This window comes from Balaenoptera physalus, assembly GCF_965194825.1.
Source record: "Balaenoptera physalus genome assembly, chromosome: 6".
Taxonomy (NCBI): domain Eukaryota; kingdom Metazoa; phylum Chordata; class Mammalia; order Artiodactyla; family Balaenopteridae; genus Balaenoptera; species Balaenoptera physalus.
Window position 1 is genome coordinate 59445535 of NC_138885.1, and position 13951 is coordinate 59459485.

The 13951-nt window shown below is 36.3% G+C and overlaps 1 protein-coding gene across 9 annotated transcripts in view; it reads left to right on the plus strand.

The window, feature by feature from the left end:
• Positions 1–13951, plus strand: part of LOC309662305 (sodium channel protein type 2 subunit alpha) — a 162090-nt gene that overhangs the window by 67515 nt on the left and 80624 nt on the right. For 5 of the 9 annotated variants that reach the window (XM_082464837.1, XM_082464838.1, XM_082464835.1 and 2 more), the window contains 2 exons: positions 2549–2866; positions 3763–3880. In XM_082464837.1, the coding sequence (XP_082320963.1) occupies positions 2600–2866; positions 3763–3880 (385 nt within the window). In that variant the 5' untranslated portion in view covers positions 2549–2599. Of the gene's footprint in view, positions 1–10; positions 911–930; positions 1251–1787; positions 2017–2548; positions 2867–3762; positions 3881–13951 lie in introns of those variants that run through there. The other 4 variants (XM_082464842.1, XM_082464834.1, XM_082464839.1 and 1 more) reach the window with 4 other exon arrangements.

Genomic DNA, 13951 nt, shown 5'->3' on the forward strand with positions numbered 1-13951 from the left:
ACTTTTCCTAACCTCAGTGTAATTCCTTTCTTCAGTTTTCAAATAAGGATCATGAAAGCCTTTATCTGATGGGGTTACGGGGAGGATGAAATGATACAGTGCATGCAGACTCAGCCCGGTCAGTGACTGGCACATAGTTAGCCTGCAAATCTTAACTATGTTATTAATCTAAGTATTGGCATTTAGTATCTCACTGGCTTTCATTTTTTTTCTGGTTGCTTTTCAGCCACTTAAATTAGAGATAAAATAATATTGGTGTCCCATTAGTTTAGTTTTATTTCTAGGGAAAGTTAATTTAGATAGCGCAAAGGCCACCTCTTTGTTGAACTATCAAATCCCTTTATTGGAGTTCAGATACTCTGGGGCTGAGGCTAATGTTAAAGCTCATGTATGTAAGGCTTTCATTAATATAATTGCTGTTTTATGAGTTTTTATTTTTAACCCTTCTTTATTTACTTTCTTTTTACTTTGAATTATTTGTGTCGATTCAATTTGGCTTAGCAAATAAAAAGCATGAATGGAAGCATTATCAATTAACAAAATTAGTAATTCAAACCAGCTAAGTCTTAATATTCTGTTCTAAGAAAAGCTTGTAGAAGATTAGAGCTCCATTACTGAGAGCTTTGGGCTGCTTCAAACATGCTTGTGTGTGTACACTGAGGGTTTTCTCTTCACAGTTCCCCCGCCCTCTAGTGGTAGTTATAATAATGCCATTTTGTAGTCCCCGCACAGGAAATGCCTGTTCTTACTTCAGTTACCAGAATCCTTTCACAGGAAGTTAGGTGTGGTCTTTGAAGGAGAATTAAAAAAAAAATGAAAAAAAGAAAAAAAGCATGATGGAATTTTAGCTGCAGTCTTCTTGGTGCCAGCTTATCAATCCTAAACTCTGGGTGTAAAAGATTCTGCAGGGGTAATGTTTTAATATTCTTATTATGCTTATTCTCTGTGATGCTTCTTTACCTTTACAGTAGAATCCTTGGGGGAATCTGCAGAGGACCACTTTCATTTTGAAGCTGCTGTCTGCATGTTTTAGCATGTCTCTTCTATTAGAGCATCCAGGCATGGCAGGTTCCTCCCTTAAGTGTGCAGGGACCTTCTTCATGCCTATGCCTGTCACTAGGCATAAGGGTCTCTGGGGATGGGAGAGGAAAATGAGGGATGTATTGGAGGCACTGTGATACTGAGAGGGCAGTCTTCTAGCTGCTGGCTGAAAGGTCCTGGTCTACTTCAAAAAAAAAAATGTGGAAATGGTACAGTAACTTATGTTATTTTAGATTTCCCTGTTTGATCTAGCATATCTGCAGAAATGATCTGGATGTGAATGAATTTTACTTTTAGAAAATGCAACTCATATAATTAAATGGTAATTCTCATTCCTGCAGGGTAAGGGTTAAAATGGATTGATATTTTAAAAAGAAGGAAAAATAGATAAGCGATTGTATATGGATGGCATTCAGGAGTCAAGATTTTGGTTGTATTATTTCAAAAAACATAGAAACTCTTGCCACTGATTCAGAGAGAACGTTTGAAATGATTGGTGTGCTCTCTTGAGCTATATATGTTAGTCCAGTAAAATATGATTAGAATATAGTAAAACTCCATTTATGTTATCACAAAGACCAGCATAATAGGAGTTCATGTAAAAGATAAACTATCTTAAACTTATTATTTTTTTCAAGTCCAAATCTGCTTCGTGGATTCTTAAGAAATGGGCACTGTTTGAGAAAATGAGCTATCTCTACAGTATTTCCTAAGGTACTGCAAATTTATTAATTTAAGAAGCAATTACACTAGCTAGCAGCAGGTTGCTAAACCAGGGGGTCCAAGCTCCAGACTTCTTGACGTGGGTGACTTCCTGCCTGGTTTGGCAGGAGCTGGGTCCCTTCCTGTGCAGCTTCCGAGCAGTTCCAAATGCAATCCGGCATTCCCTGCTCCTTCCCGCTCCCTTGCTTTCAAGCAGTATCTACCTATGTTTCCACAGCCTGGCATTTCAGGATTTCCAGAGCTCTTTACCAGGTGCGTTGATTTTGAATAAGCTCTTTGAGGTGGAAAAGTAGGCCAAAGGGAACATGGAAAAAAATGGAGAGATACATGCAAGATCTTCGCACAGCCCAGGTTCTACAATTTTTGATCATTATTCATCTCTTGTTATGGATCTCGGGTATTTTTTTCAGAAGGGATGCTGAAAAAGATGGCTGCCAAAATATTCACACAAGTGAAACAGCAAGCACAAACCAGTATTCTCCATTTCTGAGCTCTGAGTTGGATATTTTCACTTAAAACATTTTGGGAGTGGGAGATTAGATTACCTCATAGACACCTACTGAATGTGAAAGATAGATCTCCATGCAAGCAGATGAATGCATGCAGGAGAATCCCCCGAATGCCAAGTGCAGCTTCCTTAGTAAAATATTACAGATAGCTTGGTTTATATATTTTATCTCAGTATCATGTAATTGGCCACAGTCACATTTTATCCTAATGACAGTTGCTTTTTTTTTTTCTCTCTCTCTCTCTCTCTCTCTCTCTCTCTCTCTCGTTTCCATAGCACTTTCTTATGCAAGGAGCTAAACAGTGATTAAAGGAGCAGGATGAAAAGATGGCACAATCAGTGCTGGTACCGCCAGGACCTGACAGCTTCCGCTTCTTTACCAGGGAATCCCTTGCTGCTATTGAACAACGCATTGCAGAAGAGAAAGCTAAGAGACCCAAACAAGAACGCAAGGATGAAGATGATGAAAATGGCCCAAAGCCAAATAGTGACTTGGAAGCAGGAAAATCCCTTCCATTTATTTATGGAGACATTCCTCCAGGGATGGTGTCAGAGCCCCTGGAGGACCTGGACCCCTACTATATCAATAAGAAAGTGAGTTCTTAGTCAAGTTGCCTTTATTTCCCCTACTTGCTAATTGCTTCCAGGCTAGTGCCAGGGATGTCAGGTGAAGAATGTCACGCCTCCTCCCCTCTGTCTGAAGTATCATTAGGGTACTAGGTGGGCCTGACCATGTAATGGCCCCATTACCCTAGAAGCCTTTTGGAAGCACTCATTTGAACCCATGTCCAGGACAGGCAGAGAACTGAAGGGGCATCCTGCAGTGGGGAAATGAGGAAGGGCAAAAGTCTGTTCACCTTACAGTGTGGTGAAACAGAAAGTTAAGACAAGGAGTATATTTTTTTATGCATTAAAAATAATATTTCCAGGAGTAGTATCCAAATTCCTCTTTACAATATCTAGCTCTACATAAGGTACTTTGATTTTCAGCAGGTTTATTCCTTCACACCATAAACTTTGCCCATTCCATGGCTCCCCCCAGAAGAAATAAAAGCAGGTGGCTTTTAAATGACCAAAAAAGAGTGTGATCAAACAACACCTCTGGAATACCCTGAAGTTCCTCTGAGAAAATTTTTATCTAACTGAAAAAGTAATCAAAGCCTCATTTTTGAGCTCTTTGTGAATTATAATTACAGTTTTAAAATACTGATATTAAAACTTGATAAGGATGCTAAGTATTCCTATGGCAGTGACTACAGATTTTCATTATGTTCTTTAAATCCTCATATCACTTACCAAATTTAGGAGAGTTTATAGGGCTCAGAAAGAGAAAGTTTGTAGCATCATGTCATATGTTGGTAATTAGTATATTATTATATTATTTTATAAGACAATATTTCTAAAAAATTTTCTCACTTTTTTCTTAAAATGGTCTTAATTTTAATACTAAGATTCTAAATTCTGTTTTATGTGTTTGTTTTCTTTTTCAGACGTTTATAGTATTGAATAAAGGGAAAGCAATCTCTCGATTCAGTGCCACCCCTGCCCTGTACATTTTAACTCCCTTCAACCCTATTAGAAAATTAGCTATTAAGATTTTGGTACATTCATATCCTTTTTTCAAATAGTCATTTAATATGATTTTGCTCTTTGACTTACTGAGTTGGGAATTTTTCAGAAATATGCGTGGTTGGCAATGTTATGTGCTCTTTCTTTTTTTTTCCCTCTTACTCAACAGTTAGCATTATTGCAAAATGGGATCATAGGTAAGTGAAACACTTTGCCCCATCTTCCAAGTATTTCTTCTTTCCCTGACTTACTACTTCCTTCTTTCTTCTTTCCTCCTCTGCTCCCTTCTGAATTGCCTACTACATCCAAGACTTCTTCATTAATTTTGACAGTATTACCAGGCTCTCCTTTTATAAGTCTTCAAATTTTACAAGGTTATTTATATAATGGGTAAATTCTGTGAGCTAATTTTCTTCACTGCTTTACATTTGGAAAATATATGCATAATCTGAATTATACAATTTTATATCTTTTTGATCTGAATTTTACTACTTTCTGCTTTTCATTTTAGCATTTGAAAGCTTTGAGTTAGTAAATGTTTATAATTGTGATGGAATACACATTAGTCTTTCAAATGTCACTTTTTTGGGTCACTTGTTCCTATGTTTTATTCAAGTCTCAGGTCCTGCTACAATGATCTCTTTCCCAAGGCTTAATTTCTATTTATCCATATACATCCTTATTTCATGCTTCATTCTCCTCATGAAGTATCTACTTCCTAGAGATGGGATTGATGACACCTTGGTGGGAGATGGTGATTTGATTTACTCCTGAAGGTTAAATAGAGTAGTTGTGAATGAGAAGTTTTATTCCAGGCCAGGGACAGTGATCTGGCTGACAGCCAGCCCTGGAAAAACCAGGGAAGCAAAGGTTTGCAAGACTGGCTGTGCTAGGCAGAGGCATTTACAGGAAGCGCACAGAAGCCTTGGGATGAGGAACTGATATATATCAGGAACCAGAGGTAAGGAAGGAGAAACTGAAAGTTAAGCAAAGTCTCAGGTAGGACAACTTTAAATTTTGTTTCCTAATTAGAAAGAGTCATTGCCTGCAATTTACAACATGGTCAGCCCAGGGCTTGGCTTTAAGGCTTACAAAGTAAAAACTTACTTCCTCTAGCAGGCCCAGAAAATACTTGAATTAGATACGGTAGGGAATTAGAAAAGATAAGGAATTCAAGAGATGGGATAAGCTTGGTACAGGGAAGTCATCTAATTTCTGGGTGGAGGGGCTGTAAAGCATGTCCCCAGACTTGCCTGGCATTGTGGCAAATGATGTCTTTAGAAGCGTGGCATTCTGGAATTCAGTTTCCTTTTAACCTCTAGGTCATTCCTTTTCCACCCCCCCCACAGTTTTGCATAGACATCAACATATTTTAATTTTATACTTTAATTTCATGTTTTAACATTTAATAATTTCTTCTCAGTTTTTTTTTAGCAATAATGATTCCTTACCTCTGTTTTTCAAGTAAGAGAACCCAGTTGTACAGGGAGAAAAAATGCTTTGAGTTAGCTTTAGGAATGAATAATAAATTTGAGATTTAGATTTGAGTCTCTTGAACTATAAATTATGGTCCATTATTATGTTTGAGTATTTATAATCTGGGCACTGAATAAATCTTTCCATAAACTATTTATTATATTTAAAAATAATTGTACATCCCTATGTAATCACAATTTATACATGAAATTATGTGGAAAATTCAGACTTAGCCCAATGCTCTGTTCATAGTAAATACTGAGAGAGTACATATTGAATAAATAAGTGACAAATGAGTCAAGAGGTTAAATAATTAGATGCAAAACAAGTGACAAAATGGAAGGTTTGAAGAGGTCAGAAAAATCTATTTTTCTTGAAACTGAACGATGAAATAAAATTAAGAAAGCCCAATGTTAAAGGAAAAGGCAGGATTTTTTGTTGTTTTTGTTGTTGTTTTAAAACTTTTGTGGGGAGATAGTATATTTTTTTGAAAATCTATAATCTCCACTCCAAAAAATTCTATATTAGGAGACCCAGGAACCCTAACTTAACGCCCTCTGGGAAAAGAGACTTCCAGTGGTAGAGGATGAGAGCAGTTTTAGAAGTTCTGATCAGAGACTCTGGGCATTGAGGACCGAGTTTATGGTGGGGGCTATTCAGGAATCAAGATACAATTTGAATTTGAAGGTTTGCACTTGCTTCCCAGAAAAAAAGAAAACCTCCAAGGGGCAAAGTTGTTAGGAGGCCTGCAGTGGTGCAAGTTGAAATGTGAAGGCAGTCAGGTAAATCTAAGATTTGCCAAACTGAACGGTTGACTCTCCCAGAACCTTACAAATGGCATATAGTTACAAATTTCTTCCAACGTAGAAAAAGTAGATTCTTAAAAATCTCTGATTGCCTGAATTAAAATATTATATTTCAGATATCTCACCTTGGAGTAGAGACATGAGAAAAGGCAGGTAGACTGATAGACACATTCTTCAGTCTTGTGGTGATAAGGCACATTTGCCTGGAGATCCTAGTAAACTTTGATGTAAATAATACTGTACAGTTTGCAGGTGATTTTCCCAGTGATTTTGTCTTATTCCTCACAACGCAAATCCTAAACTCATATCCTGGTTTTCTGACTTCAAGTGTCTTTTGCTATAAGATAAAAATGCTTGGGGTTGGTAATGGTGGGTTTTGGGCACAGTTAAGGGGTTGTTGTGTATTTATTATCATTAGTTTATAATCCAGAAAATGGCCATTCACAATCAAGAAATTTGTATTTTAAACCTAGATTGGTATCTCTATTTCCAACGAAAATCCTGACTTATTTCTTAAAGAGTTGTTATCTTCATTAGGAGCTGTTGCATATCAAATTAGCTTTGTTTCTTGATTTTGGCAGAAAAATCTTATGCTTACTATATTTTTGTCAGGGTATATTTTGAAAACTGAAAATACTGTTGATGTGCCCATTACCTTGTTTCAATAGTTAAATAAAATATGGTTATATTTTCTAGATAGTAAACAAGTAAAAAATAATCCATATTCCTAAAATTCCCTATCAGAATTTTCAATGTGTTGCATGTCAGTTTTTATTATTTTACTTTAATATGCACACTCTCCTTTACTTTGCATTTGTTACTCATTCATTTGTTCATTTGCAAATATTTATTAAGTATCTACTGTGTGGCAGGTGTTCTTCTAGACACTGGGATGCAACATAGAACCAAACCTAGTCCCTGCTCGCATGTGGTTACATTCATGTGTATGTGTGTGTTTGGGAGGAGAGAGGTAATAAAAATAAATCAGCTAGTGTCAGCTAGTGATAAGCGCTATTAAGAAAAATAAAGCAATGTAAAAAGAGAAGAGTGGCAAGGTCCTGTTTTAAATCATATGATCAGGGAAGTCCTCTCTGAAAAAATAGCATTTGAGTAGAGAACCAAAGGAAGTGAGGGAGTGAGACATGGAAATCTGAGGGGAAAAGGGAATAGCAAATATGAAGGCAAAGGATAAAAGTGGAAGTGTACCTGGTGTGCTCTAGAATCAGCCACGAGCCCAGAGTGCCTGGAGGAGAGTGGGAAAGGCAGAGAGTAGGAGAGGATGAGGTCAGTGAGAGTGAAGGTCGGGGCTGAAGTTGTAGGCCGTGGTGAAGACACCAAATTTATGCCGTATGAGATGGGGAGAGATGACTGGAGGGTTTTCAGCAGAAGAGTGTCATCACCTGACTCAAATTTGAGAAAGATCACTCTGGCTACTGCGTGGAGAATAGACTGCCTGGGGCGAAAGAATGAAAGCAAGAAGATAGATTGGGGGCTTACTGCCATTATGAAGGCAGGGGACGCCGGTGTCTTGGCCTTTGGTGGAAACAATGAGGGTAGCAAATGTCATCAAATTCAGATGTGTTTTTCAGAAGAGCTGACGGGATATGCTGAACAATTGGACGTGGGGTGTGAGGGAATGAGCAGAGCTAAGGAAGACTCCAAGTGTTTAGTCTGGTCAAGAAAGAAAAATGTAGTTACTTGAGCTTGGGACAACATTAGGTGGAGGGATATGCTGGGTAAAATCAGAAGCGTGGATTTGATTTTTTTTTGAGGGGTCTATTAGACATTCAGTGGAGGAGTTGAGAAGTTAAATGGAAATACAAGTCTGGAGTTCAGAAAAGGGTTGGGCTGGAGGTATAACTGAGAGATGTCAGTGTATGGATGGTATTTAAAGTGATGGCAAAAACCTGAAACACTCCAAATCACACAATAATGCAGAACTACCTATCATTCATAAGGGATAGGAAAATAAACAGCTTTTGGTTTCAGAAAACCTGGATTCAAACCCCACCTCTGAGTTTTATTTATTGGCTCCATGACCTTGGGCCAAGTTACTCCAACTGGTTTGAATCTCAGTTTCTCCATCTATAAAAATGCAATCGTTATTTATACATCAGTAATAATAACTACATAAGTACCTGACACCATGACTAGCACTTGGTAGGAACGTGATAACCGGTAGCTAGGACAGCTATTGTTGGTAGTAGTAGCTACAATTCTAGGAGCAGCTGCTGCAAGATTAGCAAAGGAACACTCTTATATTGTTTAAGGAATTCCACAAAGAATTCTGTACAAATCTCTACTGTCTTGAGGCTTGATTTTGCAAACAAAATGTTTATACAGCACCAGAGTTAGGAGCTGTTAGTCGACCAAAAAACATAATGTGGTCAGTTCCAGCCTTCTCATTTTGCAGATGAGTTCATTGAAGCCCACACATGTTTAGTCTTTTTCTAAGACTACATTTTATATAAGTGGCAGAGCTAAAACTTCAGGTTAGGCCTTTTGCAATTTCCATCTAACAGAAGAAAACTGATTTCTGAACCCTCAGGTATAAATAATGTACTGGGGGCATTGCCAGTATCTCTGTCTCTGTGTATTTCAAAGGTTATTTTCAGTGGCTCCAACTTACTATTTCATTAAATAGGAAGCAAGCTTTTTAGCTCATCCCAAAATTATATGGTATCTATGTAGAAATTAAAAAATCACGGTTTTCATCTATGTAGAAATCAAAACCCAAAAATTATATAGGTCTAAGGGAAAGGAGGGTGAACAGCTTATGATTTCTATTTTTCCTGCTTTCAATGCTCAAAAGTTATCACATAGTTAGGAATTTGTTAATAACAAAATTAAACAACTCAAGAGTTAACATTATGTGTGTGTCACATATATATGTGAACATTTAGTCAATATTTCTGCTATCTCACAAATATGCACCAATATGTAGAAAGAGGCCTGTCTTACTTTGCTTTGAAGTCTCCATTTTTATGTTAGAAAACCTCTTACATAAAACTATCTTCTACCTCTAGTTCATATATATTTTAAGTTGAAAATTCCTCTGCAACTTCTCTGGATATTATGTATTATTACAAAGCCCCTGGACAGAACAAACGATGTCTTCTCCTTAAGAATAACAAAGAAACGCCCTACATTTTTATGTTTAATGAACAAATAATTAATAGTAATAAAAATGATTGTATCCTCTAAGAAAAGTATTAGTACTCTTATCTGCATTTACACAAGAAAACTGAGCCTTAAAGAATTAACTTGCTGAAGCCCATGTGTTTGGTAAAGGATGCATCTGATCCCACAGTTCATCACTTTAAAACTCATGCTGCTTCATCCTACCTACATGGATATAGGGGTAGACATCTAGTTTCCATGTCAAAAGTTACATAAACCATTTTCAGTATAAACTTGGAAGTCTTTCCTCATAATACACACATAGGAAATATTTTAGACTTGCCAACTGACAAGTTAGTATCAGTCAAAAGGTTAACACATTTTCATTAATACCTGGTATAGAGAAATTAATAGATTTAAAAATCCTTTTTTTCCTGATATTATGTGAGGTTAATCTACCTCTATTTTATTTTATATACAAAGTCTCTTAAGGAAATACTATTCTAGGATTCATTGTTCTTTCGAAAAATGTACTTTAGTTGATGTCATGGAATATATATTTAGAAAATAAATATATGCATTTTGTTACTAGTTCTAACTCCTTGAAATCTGCCTTGACATGGAGTTTCTATACTTTTTCAATGTATGGTATCACCAATACCATGTCTACATTTTTTTTCATATTTGTATATTTGTTATCATTATCTGAAACCCTACTATTTCAGTCACTCACCAAACTCCAAGAATCTTAAAGATATGTGACTGATAAAATAAATTTATAGTCATTTTAAAAAGTAATGGATTTTGAAACTCTCTATTTAGAGATTATCTATTAAACTAAAAGCATAAAAACCTAACTCTAGTTATCTCTTATTTGGTTTAAAAGCAAAATAGTTTTATTTGCTTCCCTTTCTGAGCATCTGTCAGGATCTTTAACTTAAGCATATTTTTTATTATTAAAATGATAGTCATACAATGTGAAAAACACAAGTTTGAATGTAATGATTTATTAATTTTGACTTACTGGGTAATATTCACTCTTTCTATTATTTATTAATATTTGAATATATATTTTACATTATTATATATACTTAATTTTTATCATTATAAGGAGTAAATATTTTTAAGGGTCATAAAACCATGGCTCAGTCTGTTGTGTGACATAAATCTCATGAGGCTATTAATTTCCACTTTATATTTATCCAGTGTTCTCTCTTTCAAAAAAAGTGTAGAAACTTGTGAACTTGATATATGTGAAAACAAATTTCATGCTGTATTTCTGATCCATATTAATAAATATATCATTAAAAAGGGAAAATTTACTTCACTAAGTAATAAACAATCTTCCGAACTGACATCATTCAATAGCCAATGGACACTGCAAAATGGCAAGGGTATGGTGGTGAACAATATAGACATGGCCCTCATGAAGTTGACTGCCTAGTAGAAAAAAAAATCAGTGTTAAAATTAGTCATTGGAGGAATGGTATCAGGTGCTACAAGTATATATTACTGATAGACCTAATCAGGAAATGTGCTATTGTGCACAGCATTTTACTGAAAATAACTTTTAATCTGAGTGCTGGAAGTTGGAATTGGCTAGGTGAAGTAGAGAGCATGTCCAGGGAAAAGAGGTGATATTTGCTAAGATCCTGACTTGAACAAGAGCTTATTTAATTCCATGACCTAGAACAATTGTAATAATATTGGACTGGGGAGAGTGGAATGAAGAGTAAAGAAGTTGAAATTGGAGAAGTAGAGAGGAGTTAGACCTCCTATTGTAAGATATTTGATCGCCGTCCTAAGGTAGTGGAAAGCTATTGAAATTACATTTACAAAGGTCATTTGGTACAGTATGCAGAAAGGATTGAAAGGAGTCAAACATGGATTCAGAAAGACCAGTTTAGATGAAATTGCGGTAATCTAGATTAGATTTGATGGACACCTGGGCTGTGTAGTGATATGAGGATTGGGGAAAAAGTTCACTGAATCCAGGCATAGCAGGTAGAATTGACAATATATGGTGTTAAGTTGAATGTGGAGGTTTAGGGAAGAGAAAAATGCAAGATCGCTCCTAGGTTCCTGGATGGATCGTGAACCATTTTCTGTGAAACAGAGATGTCAAAGGGGCAGTATTTGAGAGGAGCAGAGGGATAGGATGAAAAGATTTTTAGTTTAGTTTTAGAACTGAAAAAATTGGAAGTGTCAATGAGATGAGTAAACATAAGTGCAGATGTAATATGTACAATTGGGTACCATGGACAGTTGAGTTCAGAAGAGAGGGCTAGTCTGGAGAGAAATACTTGAGATCAGTGGGCATGTAAATGTACTTGGAGCTATGTATGTTGATGAGCCTTACTAGGATAAATATAGCAGGAGAGGGAAAAATGGCTTGGATATCTGATGTCCTTTTCAAAAAGGGAAATATAACATTTCAAAGGATACAAAAAAATTGTCCGTGAGACATGAAAAATCAAGGGATTGGGACTTCATGAAAGCAAAAATAAGAGAACATAATGAAAGGGGGAAGAATCATGCTTGTCAAATGCTGCTGAGAGAGCAAGTCAAATAAGAACTCAAAATTATCCTTTTGTTTTCAGGGCAGAACATGAAGATGTTTGTCATATTTAGAAAGAAAACTGGTAGGCTAGGGATGTGATAGATAAATGAGGGAAAGTAAAGATAAACATCTCTTCCAAGAAGTTTGGCTGTGAAATGGAAAAGAGAAGTAGCTAGTAGTAAGTAGTTAGAGGATTGTGGGTTATAGGAAAGTATTTTCTTTTTTTCCTCCAAGATAAGAGAGACTTCAGCAAGTTAGTGCTGATAGGAAGAGGTGGATAGAGTGGGAAGTGTTAAAGATAAGAGAAGGAAGAGATTAGAGATTTCTGAAGTGTTCTGGAAAGGTGGAAGGTGTCCAGAGTATGAGTAGAGGGATTGAAAACTCCCCCCATTGAAACAAGAAGGAGGAAAGGATCTTAATACAGAGAGGTTTGTCAATTTGGGGGTGGGAAGTAAAGATATGGCATTCTGATCCTATCTCTTCTCTCAGTGAAGTAGGAAATAAGGTCATGGGTTTGAAATGGGGAGGGAAGGAAGAAGATTGGAGAACAGAGAAGAGTGGAGAATATTTGGAATTGTCTTTGCAGAGTAGGAGGTGCAGTGAAGTGGAGAAATATTTAGACTGTGTTGAGTGTGGGTGAGGCTGGGAACCATGTATTTTGAATGGCACCAACCGACCAAGGGGAGTCATTTTCTCCAGTAGAGCCTAGCAGCCTAACAGACACAGAGGATCCTCTAGTTTTATATACTAATAGCAAGTCATCTTTAATTTTGTCTTACTTTTTGTTTCTTTTTAGTAATAAAGGAAAAATGTTTCTTCTTTGAAATGGTGTTTTTCTGTGTTCTCTAGGTTGTAGTGCCCTCATGTGGCTGGTCCACATCATTCACTTATGACTGTTTTCATGTGGATGCATTTTAACAAGCTGAGAATTAAGCATGTGCCTTGCATCACTGCCAGTCAAAATGAAAAATCAATGATTGCTTTGACTAAAGTCAGTTGCGGGTGCAAAGAAGCTTCCTTTATAGATTAACACATAATGCATAACACAACATATAGATAACACAACACTATTCTATTTTACTACACTTAAAGTCGTGCTGATATTTTGCTATGTGTAAGTAATGTGAAGATTTATAATAAAAATAAAGAGTGAGAAGTGATATTAATAGCATTTATTCACTGGAATTTTTATAAAGTTTCTAAATCTATATTGATAAAGCTCTTGTTTTGCATAAGTACAGCTGAATCCTTCTTGTGCTTTTTATTAACTATGAAAGAAAGTTATTTCAAGTATTACTACTGAATGTTTTCTTAAGGAGCTTTTGTTGCTGTTTTTCAGTATAAAGGAGAGTGAACTGCATTGGCTATGTCTACACAGGCAAAGTGGGGTAGAGTGAAACAAACCACATTTTTGTTATAAGTAGTGTTCTCTATGATTTAGGAAATTAAGAAAGTAATTTATTGAGTATCTACCATGTACAAGGCACATTAAGTTGTAGGAGGTTTAATATATTTTAACTAATTTGATCCTGACAGCAATCCTGTGAAATGGTTATTCTTTCTCCCTTTTATAGCAAAGTGAACCAAGGCTTAGGGAAATTATTAAGTAATTTGGCCACAGTTACAAACCCAAGAAATGTCAGTACTAACACCAGCCATCTTCTCTTACTATTCAGAATTTAATGAGCAATCACTGTATATTATATACTCCACTTACGAAGAATTTTATTGAAGATATTCCACTCAGGTGACCCTTAGGATGGAGTTATAATGCATTCAGTTACAGTCGGCCCTCCCCATCCACGGGTTTCATATCCATGGGTTCTACATTCGCAGATTCAACCAACAGTAGGTGGTGTACAGTGTTCAGGATCCATGGTTCCTTGAATCTGAGGATGCAGAAACCACGGATACAGAGGGCCCACTATGGGACTTGAGCATCTGTGGATTCTGGTATCTGCTGCAGGTCCTGGAACCAATCCCCCATGCATACTGTGGGACGACTGTAATTACTGGAATTCTCTTGTTGAATTTTTGTCAGAGTCTTCATACATGCTGAGCTTGCACTTCAGTCATTGAGTCTGTCATTAAAGAAAGAAAAAAACTTAAATTGGTAAATTATTTACCAATGAGCTAATTTCTTTTCAT